Source organism: Salvelinus fontinalis, chromosome 18, assembly GCF_029448725.1.
Source record: "Salvelinus fontinalis isolate EN_2023a chromosome 18, ASM2944872v1, whole genome shotgun sequence".
Lineage (NCBI taxonomy): Eukaryota > Metazoa > Chordata > Actinopteri > Salmoniformes > Salmonidae > Salvelinus > Salvelinus fontinalis.
The window spans coordinates 7,293,434-7,309,665 of record NC_074682.1 but is presented as its reverse complement, the minus strand read 5'-3'; the positions used below and the strand labels follow the sequence as shown (position 1 = coordinate 7,309,665).

At 43.7% G+C, this 16,232-nt stretch overlaps 1 protein-coding gene across 2 annotated transcripts in view; it reads left to right on the top strand.

Moving 5' to 3' along the window:
* The first annotated feature begins 3,159 nt into the window (after positions 1–3,159).
* The window catches only part of LOC129814875 (diphosphoinositol polyphosphate phosphohydrolase 1), a 34,332-nt gene continuing 21,259 nt past the window's right edge, over positions 3,160–16,232 (top strand). Inside the window, exon 1 of one of the 2 annotated variants that reach the window (XM_055867997.1) lies at positions 3,160–3,529. In XM_055867997.1, coding sequence (XP_055723972.1) covers positions 3,431–3,529 — 99 coding nt within the window. In that variant the 5' untranslated portion in view covers positions 3,160–3,430. The remainder of the gene's footprint in view (positions 3,530–16,232) is intronic. The other variant, XM_055867998.1, reaches the window with a different exon arrangement.

The window sequence follows — 16,232 nt, the reverse complement described above, 5'->3', positions numbered from 1 at the left end:
GCTAAATGTTGAAAATGTAAGAAGAACTTCAGGGAAAATGTGTGGAGTAAATAGTATGTTATTTTCTTTAGGAATGTAGTGAAGTAAAAGTAGTCAAAAATATTAGTAGTAAAGTAAAGATACCCCAAAAAACTACTTAAGTAGCACTATTTTTACTTAAGTACTTTACACCTTTGACCAAGCCTGTCCTTGGAGACTAAGAGGTTATTCAGACTGTTTATTATAGTGAATTATCGATACCATTTTCTCCACTGTTCTCCAGAGGAGCTTTCACAGACCTCATCGACTTCATTCATTGCAATTAGATATTTAACTCTGAGCCTGGCTAGAAGAAAGACCAGTCAGGACCCCAATGTCAGTTTTTGTAAAACTAAAGTCACTGTAATGCACCCGAACCCCACCCCTTCATCAATAACACAAAGGTTCAGTTTTTTATGCTTCAACAAACAGTAAATAATTACATAGCCAGGTATACTTCAACAAACAGTAAATAATTACATAGCTTTCCCTGACATTAGGTTTACAAAAATTGACTCTGGGCTCCTGAGTGGAGCAGCGGTCTAAGGCACTGCATCTCAGTGCTTGAGGCATCACTACAGACACCCTGGTTCGAATAGAGGCTGTATCACAAACAGCTGTGATTGGGAGTCCCATTGTTACATCTGCTCCTGCCACACCCTCTACTTCTCATCCTGTGTCTGCCTAACCTGCTGCTACTCCCCCAATTCCCTCTCCCTCCTCCTCTCTCTTTGTGTGTGATTGTGTGGGCAGAGACAGGTGTGCTGGAGGCAGAGCAGAACCCCACCAGCTGCAACATGTTCCATAATCAAGACCTCTACAAACACTCAGCCCTGACACTTCCACGCTGCCAGATCGTAACTTCTGCTCCATCAGTCTGCGGTTTTAGCCAATTTTTCAAGCTTAGATCCTGGTTTCCCTTGCCTGACACTGTTTTCCTCTCCGCTGCCCTACCTGACTTTGGCCCATCTACAGTCCCACGTCTCGTCAGTCCTGCTACTCTGTCCTGGCCCCCCCCCCCCCCCCCCTTTCCCCCCCACTGCACTGCGTCCTTGGATTCCTCTCCAGACCTGCTTACCCAGTCCCAACTCCCCTCGCTTCAGCCTCCGCACCGGGCTTCCTACAACCCGCCGGGCTTCCCCTGGCCTGCACCCCATCTTCCCCGTGTTTCAATAAATACCTTGGTTGCCTCATCCTCGTCTGAGTCTGCTCTTGGGTTCACCTGTTCCGCTCCATGTGACACCCATAGGGCGGCGCACAATTGGCCCAGTGTCTTCTGGATTTAGCCGGTGTAGGCCGTCATTGTAAATAAGTATTTGTTCTTAACTGACTTGCCTAGTAATTTTTTTTTTAAATGAAATAAAAAAGTGGCGATATGTCATGTGTAATAGACCGAGTATTGAGCTTGCATCATCTGCACATCTCAAGACAACATTAGCCCACTGAGCTAACATTGGTTTTCAGGCCTCAGGCAAAGTTACTCCATGTGAGGATAGTTGGGAGAACATCCTTTGTTATACTTCACTGCTGATTGTTTTTATGAATCAGTTTGGATTAGAACACCTGTGCCCTGTGTAAATGCTTATCCTCAAGATACCAGTACAGTACACTACAACACATGTCCATATACAGTAGTAAGCGCTAGATCCTCAAATGCACCAGGTGGTGTGCTGACTGTACTCTCATCCCTCTGGGCCAAGCACTGTCAGCAGCACCTGCAGTAAAAGCCTCTGAACCCCCTGCTTGCCCTGGGCTGAACGATCTACCTCCCCCTACTGTTGCCAATAACACATGGAGTGCTACACAACACATTCTGCTTGGCCAAAGGTGTTGGCGTCATAGACAATTATAAAATACTGTATATTTACTATATAATGTTTCCACCTGTTTTGTTGAATTCCACCTTGAACATAAAGCTGCTTTTACTGCAGAGGGAGAGCACAGACGGCCACCCAAAAAGGAGGTAACACTATTCTGGTGTCCTTTTGTTGGTTACTGTACATTATTGCGGTTCCTCTTACGATTGCTTATTGCATGGGTGTTGGACACTGCCTGTATTGTTGAGGTCTGCTTGTGAAAAATGTATGTTGCTGCCATGGGTGTGGTAGATATGACACTGAAATGGACTGTGCACATCCCTGTAGCATGCAGAAAGCTGTAATATTGTCCCCCTGTTGCTTTCAAGAGAAGAAAGAGCAGGGATCCCAAGAGTCCTCTGAGGAAGAGGATGAGGAAGATTAGCTGTAACTGCTTTTTACAATCAACACTACCTCATCATTCAACGTAATGGGCTTGCCTTCCAACCACAGCCAGACTTACACCTTACTCATATATTCTCCATGGTGCCCGTTACGGAGGGGTGGGGAAATGTATCTTCTATTTACAACTGCTCTGGAAATAAATACTTATACGATATTTAACATAGTCAGTATGTAAATAGAATAACTTTAGCAACTAGAACTCAGCTTAGAATTCTAATCCGCAATTGAAAATTAGGCTCTCGTAATTTCTTTCATTTCCTATTGAAGGGTAATATTTGGGGAATGTCATCACCTTGGAGACGTTTCTTTGTCTCCTGTTCTCTGCATCTATGCACAAGGAACAAAATACTTCCCGAGTTTTGTGTTTAAACTGGTTAATATTTCACACCGTCTTTCAGAATTCATGCAAGACACTGCAAAACATTTGAATCTATTTTATTGTGGTCGCGGTCACATACTGTTCAGGCTGTCCATAACGTCACTATGAAATGGATGCATAAAACATAAATGAAACAAATAATGTAAAGCATTGAAGTATATTATTAGATATGCATAAATGGACATAAGTAACCGATAGAAATTTCCCACAAATGTTTTTTTTTTTGTTGATTGTTTGATCTTAGGTAATAACCTACCAGGTTGCTGTCCATTGCCTGGTGTGCTGAAAGATTGTCTGAAGTTTCGCGTGTACACACGTTGTATATGTTATTGTGGTTAATTTTACAAGCTCGGCGTTAACGTGCCATTTAGTCATTGATATGAATTACAACCAAAGATAGGATCTTGGTCTGTTGATAGTCAAGGCGATGAATTCTTCCAGCATCTCCATGAAATATATCAACAGAACCTAGCGTCATTGGCGTAAATTCTCTACTTCGTTTCGTTTTTTTGGCATTCAATACTGTATTCCTCAAAACAAGATACGTATTATCCCAATGCCACCATCGTTAAGATATGCCATGTTACGTTGTTTACGCAGTTATCTTCATAATGGCGACCGTGCTGGAGATGTGCTTATGCTTATGAAAATGAAGCGAAGAAGAAGTTATTTCTTATAAGAAAACGCCGGGGTTCCTCATAGGAGGACTTTGCGTCAAAGACAGCGTCCTTCCCAGTGTTTGAATTACAGTTTTGGTCAATTGGTAGCCGAAATGATGAAGCTCAAGTCAAACCAAACCCGGACATACGATGGGGATGGCTACAAGAAGCGGGCCGCCTGTCTGTGCTTCAGGAGTGAAAGTGAAGAGGAGGTGAGGCCAAGGATGCTGGGGTGTAGGGTGGGCCGCAGTTCAGGAAAGGACAGATAACATGGTGGATAGATGTTTGTCGCAGTACATTATTAATTTGCTATATTAATTTGCTAATTACTAAAGTGAATTAGATAGCTAGTTAACGTTAGCTAACTATCTAACTGGTTGTTACTGGTTTTGGTTTGTTGAATCAGCGACCACCCAGGGATAATTAACGTTGAGTTAGCTAACGGTAGCCAGCTAACTGTTTAGCTAGCTGGCAGCTATACTGGATATGCTATTTATTCTAGCTAGTTAACTTAGTAGCGTTGCAGCTAACCAAACATTGAAGTTAGAAAGATTATAGTTAACGTTATATTCTCTTTTGTTAGGTAGCAAGCTAGCGAACGCGTAGCCAGCAAACATTACTGCAACAACATATATTGGTAACCGGCTACTAGCTAGCTAAGCCAGCAGTGCGACGTTATCGTCTTGCTAGCTAGCTTGAGCGCTAACAAGCGCTACATGGCAAAAGTATGTGGACGTCGAACGTCTCATTCCAAAATCATAGGCATTAATATAGATTTGGTTCTGCCTTTGCTCAGTTAAGAACAAATTCTTATTTTCAATGACAGCCTAGGAACAGTGGGTTAACTAACTGCCTTGTTCAAGGGCAGAACGACAGATTTGTACCTTGTCAGCTCGGAGATTCGATCGTGCAACCTTTCGGTGCAACCTAACCACTAGGCTACCTGCCACCCCTCTTCTGGGAAGGCTTTCCACTAGAGCATTACTACGGTCGGGCACCGATGTTGGGTGATAGGGCCTGGCTCGCAGTTTGTTTTCCAATTCATCCCAAAGGTGTTTGATGGGGTTGAGGTCAGGGCTCTGTGCAGGCCAGTTAAGTTCTTCCACATCTTGACAAACCATTTCTGTATGAACCTTGCTTTGTGCACAGGAATTGTCATGCTGAAACAGGAACCCCAAACTGTTGCCACAAAGTTGGAAGCACAGAATCGTCAAGAATGTCATTGTATGCTGTAGCGTTAACATTTCCCTTCACAGGAACAGCCTGAACCATGAAAAACAGCCGCAGACCATTATTCTTCCTCCACAAAACCTTACAGTTGGCACCATGCATTCAGGCAGGTAGCGTTATCCTGGCATCCGCCAAACCCAGATTCGTCCCTTGAACTGACATATGGTGAAGTGTGATTCATTACTCCAGAGAACGCGTTTCCACTGCTCCAAAGTCCAACGGCGGCGAGCTTTGCGATACTCCAGCCGACTCTTGGCATTGCGCATGGTGATTTTAGGCTTGTGTGCGGCTGCTCGGCCATGGAAACTCATTTCATGAAGCTCCCGACAAACAGTTATTGTGCTGACGTTGCTTCCAGTGGCAGTTTGGAACTCTGTAGTGAGTGTTTCAACCGAGGACAGACTATTTTTACGTGCTTCAGCACTCGGCGGTCCCGTTCTGTGCTCTTGTGTAGCCTACCACTTCGCGGCTGAGCCATTGTTGCTCCTAGAAGTTTCCACTTCAAAATAACAACACAGTTGACCAGGGCAACTCTAGCAAGGCAGAAATTTTATGAACTGACTTGTAGGAAAGGTGGTGTCCTGTGATAATGCCTCGTTGAGAGTCACTAAGCTCTTTAGTAAGGCCATCCTACTGTCAACATGGCTGTGTGCTTGGTTTTATACACCTGTCAGCAGTGGGTGTGGCTGAAGTAGCCAAATCCACCATTTTGAAGGGTTGTCTACATACTGTTGTGTGTGTGTATTGCTACTGCTAGTTAGTATCGTTCTGTTGATAATGGCAACATAAAACACTGACAATCAATATTTAGCAGCATTATCAATGGCTCAAAACTCATGTCAACTTGTGACATCAGAGCTAGCGCTAGTTAGTTAGCCACATTTACTAGATAGATATCTAACTATATAGCGAGCTAGATATGGGCACTTTACTTGACCGACCACTAGCTAACCGTGCTTGTGATCAAACTAGCTAGCTACCTACCCCTTCAATATAACGTTAGCTAGAAAATAGTCTGATGTAGAGGTCGACCGATTAATGGACGGAATGGACGATTTCAAGTTTTCATAACAATCTGTAATCGGCATTTTTGGATGCCGAATATGGCCGATTATATTGCAATCCACGAGGAGACCGCGTGGCAGGCTGACCACCTGTTACGTGAGTGCAGGCAGCAAAGAGCCAAGGTAAGTTGCTAGCTAGCATTAAAATTATCTTATAAAAAACAATTAATCTTAACATAATCACTAGTTAACTACACGTGGTTGACTATGTTACTAGTTTAACTAGCTTGTCCTGCGTTGCATATAATCAATGTGGTGCCTGAAACTGTGTCACTTCTCTTGTGTTCAGTGTAAGCAGAGTTGGGGTATATGCAGCAGTTTGGGTCGCCTGGCTCATTGCGAACTGTGTGAAGACCGTTTCTTCCTAAAAAAGACTAATGAATTTGCCAGAATTGTACATAATTATGACATAACATTGAAGGTTGTGCAATGTAACAGCAATATTTAGACTTAGGGTTGCCACCCGTTTGATAAAATACGGAACGGTTCTTTTTGTTTACGAAATTACAGTTTCCGGATTTGACCATATTAATAACCTAAGGCTCATTTCTGTGTGTTTATTATAATTAAGACTATGATTTGATAGAGCAGTCTGACTGAGTGGTGGTAGGCAGCAGCAGGCTTGTAAGCATTCATTCAAACCGCACTTCCCTCCGTTTGCCAGCAGCTTTTCACAATGCTTGAAGTACAGCGCTGTTTATGACTTCAAGCCTATCAACTCCCGAGATTAGGCTGGCAATACTATAGTGCCTATAAGAACATCCAATAGTCAAAGGTCTATGAAATGGTAGAGAGAATTAGTCCTATAATAACTACAACCTAAAACTACTTAACTGGGAATATTGAAGACTCGTGTTAATAAGGCTAGGCGTCCCGCTTTCGGGACAACTTCCGGGGAAACTGGAGGGCATGCAATTCAAATAAATAATTATAATACTGATGGATATTAAACATTTAGGTACATACAAGTATCTTATATCGGTAGAAAGATTACATTCTTGTTAATCTAACTGCACTGTCCAATTTACAGTAGGCTTTACAGCGAAAGCATGCCATGCGATTGTTTGAGGACGGCGCCCCATATCTAAATCTTTTTCCACCGGCACAGGTTTCATAAATTCACAAATAACGATTTAAATATTCACTTTTTGAAAATCTTCCTCTGATTTGTCAACCAAAGGGTCCCAGCTATAACATGTAGTGTCGTTTTGTTAGATAAAATCCTTTATATCCCAAAAAGTCTCTTTAGTTGGCGCCATCGATTTGAGTAATCCACTCGTTCAACGTGCCAAGATAGGAATCCGAAAATCTACACCAAAAATTTTCAACATGTCAAAATCCATTTCTATTTAATCATCAGATACCCTAAAATGTAATTAAACTATAACATTTCATATGGAAAGAAGTATGTTCAATAGGAAAATGATATTAGCAGGTGCGTCTTGTCCTCATCGCGCGTGCATACACAAATTTCCAAGTCTGGGTCCCTGTAGTAAAACTCATATTTCTTACTTGTTTTGGAAGAAACCAGCCTGAAACCTTGAACAAAGACTACTGACACCCAGTAGAAGCCATAGGAATTGCATACTGGGGGCTATATTTATTTATTTCGTTCCATTGGAAGAGCATGGGCTCTCAGAAAAACCAACCCTTTTTTTCCCTTTTTTTTTCTCCTACCATATCTATTGTGTTATCGTCTCCTACATTATTTTAATATTTCTACAAACTTAAAAGTGTCTTTCCAATGGTACCAATTATATGCATATCCTGGCTTCAGGGCCTGAGCTACAGGCTTTACTTTGGGCACGTCAGTCAGGCAGAAATTGAGAAAAAAGGACCCTAGCCCTAACAAATTTTACAAGGAACCACCAGCTTTCATATGTTCTCATTTTCTGAGCAAGGAACTTAAACATTAGCTTTTTTACATGGCACATATTGCGCTTTTACTTACTTCTCTTAACTATCTGCATGACCCTTTTTTGCATGACCCTTTTTTGCACTAACTTTTGACTCATCACATCCGCTGCTTCTACTGTTTATCTATTCTGTTGCCTAGTCACTTTATTTCACTTCTTCCAAGACGGCGTAGCAGTGTAGACGTCTTTGTCCGGTCGTGTCCCGTGTCCCTTGTATATATCTTTTTACATCTTTTTACATCTTTTTCTTCGCATATCTTTTAAAAATACTTTCTTAAACCTCAACTTCTAAATACTCTCCTGCAACCCGCCTCACCCAATGTGGCGTGGATCTGCTTTTTTCTAAAGTATTTCTATTTACTTCTGATCTGGAATCCATCTACTGAAGATAGCTGGTAGGCAGTTAGCTGGCTATCAGTTAGCAAACCATTGCTAGCGGTCATCAGCTAACCTTTAGCTCGGAAAGCTCTCGCTAGTTCGAACAACGTGACTAAAACCAGAGCATAACGGACCTATTTCTCTCCATGTCCCCGGATTCCTACCGCAAACTCTGAACATTTTCATCTGGATCTTCGCAACTAGCTAACCACAATCCCGGGTGACCACTCCTGGCTTGCGTTTCCATCCCGGAGCAGGCACCGGAGCAGGCACCAATTAGCCTGAAGCTAATTGGCTAGGGCTCCTGTGCTACCACTGAAGCCCACTCCTGGGCTACAAGACCCGGACCCATTTACTGCCGGTACGGAGCACGGAACCCCGCCTATCCTCTACGACTGGAATACCGACATAATCTGCCCGGGGACTCCAACAGGCCCCTCAGGCGTGACGCCCGCTGAAGGCCCATTCTGCTAACCTACTAGGCCTGTTAGCTACCTAGAGCTACCTGGAACCCTACTAATTCCACGACTGGTCTATCGACGTCACCGCACGAAGAGGCAAAAACAGACCCCCCCCCCCCCCCCCCCCCCATCGCGACGTCCCCCAAAGGCTAACTTGCCTGCCCCGGTCTGCTAACTGCTAGCTTATCTTGCAGCTAGCGCAGCCAGGAAGCTAGCACCAGTTAGCAAACACAATTCTACAATTCACAACCTCTCTTTCGCCATCGCTATCCGGCTTGGATTCTCTGTCGACACGACCACGTCCGGTGCCCTCAACCGGCCTCCGTCTGAGCAGACCCCCTCCGTCTGAGCAGACCACCCCCCCGGGCTACTAACTTTAAACGCGTGCTAGCTTAGTGGAGGCCTCACTACTCCATCTACGGCTGCCCCCTGGACACTATGATCACTTGGCTACATAGCTGATGCCTGCTTGACTGTCCATTAATTCACGGTACTCCATTCTGTTTATTTGTGTTTTATCTGTCGGCTCTGTGCCTTAACTCAGGATCTGTGTGTAGTTAATCCGACCCTCTCTGCCCAGTCGTCGCCATTTTTACCTTCTGTTGCTGTGTTAGCTGACTAGCTGCTGTTATCTCACCTGCTGTTTTAGCTAGCTCTCCCAATCATGACCTGCAATCACTTTATGCCTTATTGTATGTCTCTCTCAAATATCAATATGCATACTGTTGTTCAGGCTAGTTATCATTGTTTTGGTTTGCAATGGACCCCGTAGTTCCACTCTCCGTACCTCTGATACCTCCTTTGTCCCACCCCCCACACATGCGGTGACCTCACCCATTGAGACCAGCATGTCCAGAGATACAACCTCTCTTATCATCACCCAGTGCCTGGGCTTGCCTCCGCTGTACCCGTGCCCCACCATACCCTGGTCTGCACATTATGCCCAGAATCTATTCTACCACGCCCATAAATCTGCTCCTTTTATTCCTTGTCCCCAACGCTCTAGGCGACCAGTTTTGATAGCCTTTAGCCGCACCCTCATCCTACTACTACTCTGTTCCTCGGGTGATGTGGAGGTAAACCCAGGCCCTGCATGTCCCCAGTCACCCTCATTTGTTGACTTCTGTAATCGAAAAAGCCTTGGCCTCATGCATGTCAACATCAGAAGCCTCCTCCCTAAGTTTGCCTTACTCACCGCTTTAGCACACTCTGCCAAACCTGATGTCCTTGCCGTGTCTGAATCCTGGCTTAGGAAGGCCACCAAAAACTCTGAGATTTCCATACCCAACTATAACACTTTCCGTCAAGATAGAACTGCCAAAGGGGGAGGAGTTGCAATCTACTGCAGAGATAGCCTGCAAAGTTCTGTCATACTTTCCAAGTCTATGCCCAAACAGTTCGAACTTCTAATTTTAAAAATTAATCTCTCCAGAAATAAGTCTCTCACTGTTGCCGCCTGCTACCGACCCCCCTCAGCTCCCAGCTGTGCCCTGGACACCATCTGTGAATTGATCGCTCCCCATCTAGCTTCAGAGTTTGTTCTGTTAGGTGACCTAAACTGGGATATGCTTAACACCCCGGCAGTCCTACAATCTAAGCTTGATGCCCTCAATCTCACACAAATCATCAAGGAACCCACCAGGTACAACCCTAAATCCGTAAACATGGGCACCCTAATAGACATTATCCTGACCAACTTGCCCTCCAAATACACCTCTGCTGTCTTCAATCAAGATCTCAGCGATCACTGCCTCATTGCCTGTATCCGCCACGGGTCCACGGTCAAACGACCACCCCTCATCACTGTCAAACGCTCCCTGAAACACTTCTGCGAGCAGGCCTTTCTAATCGACCTGGCCCGGGTACCCTGGAAGGATATTGACCTCATCCCGTCAGTTGAGGATGCCTGGTCATTCTTTAAAAGTTACTTCCTCACCATATTAGACAAGCATGCTCCGTTCAAAAAATGCAGAACCAAGAACAGATATAGCCCTTGGTTCACTCCAGACCTGACTGCCCTCGACCAGCACAAAAACATCCTGTGGCGAACTGCAATAGCATCGAAGAGCCCCCGTGATATGCAACTGTTCAGGGAAGTCAGGAACCAATACACGCAGTCAGTCAGGAAAGCAAAGGCCAGCTTTTTCAAGCAGAAATTTGCATCCTGTAGCTCTAACTCCAAAAAGTTCTGGGATACTGTAAAGTCCATGGAAAACAAGAGCACCTCCTCCCAGCTGCCCACTGCACTGAGGCTAGATAACACGGTCACCACTGATAAGTCCGTGATAATCGAAAACTTCAACAAACATTTCTCAATGGCTGGCCATGCCTTCCACCTGGCGACTCCAACCTTGGCCAACAGCCCCGCCCCCCCCCCCCCCGCTGCTACTCGCCCAAGCCTCCCCAGCTTCTCCTTTACCCATATCCAGATAGCAGATGTTCTGAAAGAGCTGGAAAACCTGGATCCATACAAATCAGCTGGGCTTGACAATCTGGACCCCCTATTTCTGAAACTGTCCGCCGCCATTGTCGCACCCCCTATTACCAGCCTGTTCAACCTCTCCTTCGTATCATCTGAGATCCCCAAGGATTGGAAAGCTGCCGCTGTCATCCCCCTCTTCAAAGGGGGAGACACCCTGGACCCAAACTGTTACAGACCTATATCCATCCTGCCCTGCCTAGCTAAGGTCTTCGAAAGCCAAGTCAACAAACAGATCACTGACCATTTTGAATCCCACCGTACCTTCTCTGCTATCCAATCTGGTTTCCGAGCTAGTCATGGGTGCACCTCAGCCACGCTCAAGGTACTAAACGATATCATAACCGCCATCGATAAAAGACAATATTGTGCAGCCGTATTCATCGACCTGGCCAAGGCTTTCGACTCTGTCAATCACCACGTTCTTATCGGCGGACTCAACAGCCTTGGGTTTCTCAAATGACTGCCTTGCCTGGTTCACCAATTACTTCTCAGACACAGAGTTCAGTGTGTCAAATAGGAGGGCCTGTTGTCCGGACCTCTGGCAGTCTCTATGGGGGTACCACCGGGTTCTGATCCACTTCTACGCAGACGACACCATTTTCTTCTGGCCCTTCTTTGGACACTGAACACAACTCTCCTTCCGTGGCCTCCAACTGCTCTTAAATGCAAGTAAAATTAAGTGCATGCTCTTCAACCGATCGCTGCCTGCCCGCCTGCCCATCATCACTACTCTGGATGGTTCTGACTTAGAATATGTGGACAACTACAAATACCTAGGTGTCTGGTTAGACTGTAAACTCACCTTCCAGACTCACATTAAGCATCTCCAATCCAAAATTAAATCTAGAATCGGCTTCCTATTTCGCAACAAAGCATCCTTCACTCATGCTGCCAAACATACCCTTGTAAAACTGACTATCCTACCAATCCTTGACTTTGGCGATGTCATTTACAAAATAGCCTCCGACACTCTACTCAGCAAATTGGATGCAGTCCATCACAGTGCCATCCGTTTTGTCACCAAAGCCCCATATACTACCCACAACTGCGACCTGTATCCTCTCGTTGGCTGGCCCTCGCTTCATATTCGTCGCCAACCCACTAGCTCCAGGTCATCTATAAGTCTTTGCTAGGTAAAGCTCCGCCTTATCTCAGCTCACTGGTCACCATAGCAGCACCCACTCGTAGCACGTGCTCCAGCAGGTATATTTCACTGGTCACCCCCAAAGCCAATTCCTCCTTTGGCTGCCTTTCCTTCCAGTTCTCTGCTGCCAATGACTGCAACGAATTGCAAAAATCACTGAAGCTGTAGACTCGTATCTCCATCACTAACTTTTAAGCATCAGCTGTCAGAGCAGCTCAAAGATCATTGCACCTGTACATAGCCCACCTAACTACCTCATCCCCATATTCTTATTTATTTTTTTGCTTCTTTGCACCCCAGTATCTCTACTTGCACATCTATCACTCCAGTGTTTAATTGCTAAATTGTAAATACTTCATCACTACAGCCTATTTATTGCCTTACCTCCCCAATCTTACCTCATTTGCACACACTGTATATAGACTTTTTTTTCTATTGTGTTATTGACTGTACGTTTATTTTTTCCATGTGTTGTTTGTGTCGCTTTGCTTTATCTTGTCCAGGTCGCAGTTGTTACTGAGAACTTGTTCTCAACTGGCCTACCTGGTAAAATAAAAGAAAGTGGAATTATGTTTTTAGAATTTTTAAATGTTAATTTAGTAAATTCTTGAGTAAATAAGTTTTCTCCACCTTGTTTATTACAAGCCTAAATAACTTCAGGTGTGTACATTTTGTTAAGGTTGCATGGACTCACTCTGTGTGCAATAATTGTGTTTAACATGATTTTTGATTTACTACCCCATTTCTGTACTCTACATATATGGAAGGTCCCTCAGTCAGCAGTGAATTTCAAACACAGATTCAAAGACAAAGACCAGGGATGTTTTCCAATGCCTCGCAAAGGAGGGCACCAATTGGTAGATGGGAGAAAAATATCTGACAATTAATATCCCTTTGAGCATGGGGAAGTTATTCATTACACTTTTGATGGTGTCTCAATACGCCCAGTCAATACAAAGATACAGACGTCCTTCCTAACTCAGTTGACGGAGAGGAAGGAAAACGCTCAGGGATTTCACCATGAGGCCAATGGTGATTTTATAAGAGTTATAGGCGAAAACAACAGGATGGATCAACATTGTAGTTACTCCACAATTCTAACCTAAATGACAAGTGTGAAAAGGAAGACTGTACAGAATAAAAATATTCCAAAACATGCATCCTGTTTGGCACTAATTAATACTGCAAAAAAATGTGGCAAAGAAGTTGAATTTTTGTCCTGAATTCAAAGCATTATTTTTGGGGCAAATCTAACACATCTAGTACCACGCTTCATATTTTCAAGCATGGTTGTGGCTGCATCATGTTATTGTTATGCTTGTCATTGGCAAGGTCTAGCACGTTTTTTAGGATAAAAAGGAATAGAGCTAAGCACAGGCAAAGTCCTAGAGGAAAACCTGGTTCAGTCTTTCCAAAACACTAGGAGATAACTTTCAGCAGGACAATAACCTAAAAATCAAGGCAAAATTTACACTGGAGTTACTTATCATGACGACATTGAATATTCCTGAGTGGTATAGTTTGTTTGTTTGCAAATCTATGGGAATATTTGAAAATGGGAATATTTGAAAATGGCTTTCTAGCAATGATCAACAACCAACTTGACTGAGCTTGAATTTTTGAAAGAATAATGGGCAAATATTGTACAATCCAGGTTTGCGAAGCTCTTCGAGACCCAGAAACACTCACAGCTGTAATCGCTGCCTAAAAGTGATAAAATGTTACTTATGGGGTTGAATACTTATCTAATCTAATGTTTTATTTTCCATTACTATATATATATATATATATATATTTTTTTTTTTTTACTTTGACAAAGTATTTTGTGTAGATCGATGACAAAAAAATGTAAAATCTAATTTAATCCCACTTTGAAACACAACAGAGTTGTGCTATGTGAAGGCACTGTATGTACATATCAAGCTCCATTACCTTGTACCCCGTGTATATACAGTGCCTTCAAAGTATTCAGACCATTTACTTTTTCCACATTTTGTTACATTACAGCCTTACTCTAAAATGGATTTAAAAAAATAAATAATAATCCTCAGCAATCTACACACAACACCCTATAATGACAAAGCAAAAACAGTTTTTAGAAATTTTTGCACATGTATAAACTTATTAAACAGAAGTACCTTATTTACATAAGTATTCAGACCCTTTGCTATGAGACTGAAATTGAGCTGAGTTGCATCCTGTTTCCATGGATAATTCTTGATGTTTCTACAACTTGATTGGGGTCCACCTGTGGTAAATACAATTGATTGGGCATGATTTGTAAAGGCACACATCTGTCCATATAAGGTCTCACAGTTGACAGTGCATGTCAGAGCAAAAACCAAGCCATGAGGTCGAAGGAATTGTGCGTAGAGCTCTGAGACAGGCTTGTGTCGAGGTACAGATCTGGGGAAGGGTACCAAAACATTTCTGCAGCATTGAAGGTCCCCAAGAACACAGTGGCCTCCATCATTCTTAAACGGAAGAAGTTTGGAACCACCAAGACTTCTTATAGCTGGCCGCCCGGCCAAACTGAGTAATCGTGGGAGAAGGGCCTTGGTCAGGGAGGTGACCAAGAACCCCATGGTCACTTTGACAGAGCTCCAGAGTTCCTCTGAGGAGATGAGAGAACTTTCCAGAAGGACAACCATCACTGCATCACTCCACTAATCAGGCCTTTATGGTAGAGTGGCCAGACAAGTCACTCCTCAGTAAAAGGCACATGACAGCCTGCTTGGAGTTTGCCAAAAGGCACCTAAAAACTCTCAGACCATGAGATACAATATTCTCTCGTCTGATGAAACCAAGACTGAACTCTTTGGCCTAAAGGCCAAGCATCATGTCTGGAGGAAACCTGGCACCATCCCTACGGTGAAGCATGGTGGTGGCAGTATCGTGCTGTGGGGATGTTTTTCATCGGCAGGGACTGGGTGACTAGTCAGGATCGAGGCAAAGTACAAAGAGATCCTTGATGAAAACCTGCTCCAGAGTGCTCAGGATCTCAGACTGGGGCGAAGGTTCACTTTCCAACAGGACAAAGTCCCTGAGCACACAGCCAAGACAATGGAGTGGCTTCGGAACAAGTCTCTGAATGTCCTTGAGTGGCCCAGCCAGAGCCCGGACTTGAACCCGATCGAGCATCTCTGGAGAGACCTGAAAATATTTGTTCAGCAATGCTCCCCATCCAACCTGACAGAGCTTGAGATGATCTGCAGAGAAGATTGGGAGAAACTCCCCAAATACAGGTGTGCCTAGCTTGTAGAGTCATCCAAGAAGACTCTGCTGTAATCGTTGCCAAAGGTGCTTCAACAAAGTACTGAGTAACGGATCTGAATACTTAAGTAAATGTGATTTCCGTTTTTTATTTGTAATAAACTTGCAAATATTTCTTAACCTTTTTTTGCTTTGTCATTATGTGGTGTTGTGTGTAGATTGTAACAAAATGTGGAAAAGTCAAGGGGTCTAATTTAGTGATGCACCGATATCATATATTTTCCGTGCCAAAAGAAATGATACCGGTATAACATTTTTTGCTGCCTTTTTGAACATTCTAGTACAGTTAAATAGTTAACACACACACATGGACACAGCGGTCTAAGGCACAGCATCTCAGTGCAAGAGGCGTCACTGGTTCGAATCCAGGCAGTATCATATCCGGCCGTGATTGAGAGTCCCATAGGGCGGCTCACAATTGGCCCAGCGTCGTCCGGGTTTGGCCGCCGTTGTAATTAAGAATTTGTTCTTAACTGACTTTCCTAGTTAAAGGTTACACACACACACTGACCAAAAAGCTATTCTGCTTGCTTTTACTTATGTCCCTATCACCAGTAAAACATAATCAAAACCTATTTCTTTCACTTACTTGCTGTGCTGTTTCGTTGTTCATTTGTTCAGTCGTTTTATTCTCAACCAGGATTTCTATGGAACACTGTTTGGGTCTTTGCGTGTCAAAAAATATAGTATTTAACACGATTTGACGTGTCAAATAAGCTTGTTGACCAATCAGGACCTGAATATGATTGCACGTCACATAATAATTTAACGAGTTCATACATTTTTTGCGTAGTTATTACACAGTGTAATCAATCACTCGTATTTAATTTGTCAAAAATGATTCATCGATACGTATGCAATGATGCTGGTAAAGTTGTCTCGTGCACCTACAGTGGTGGTCATTAAAAAAAAAGCTAGCTAGCTCATGGATGCAAACTTTGTTCTTCCCCAAAAACATAGCAACGAC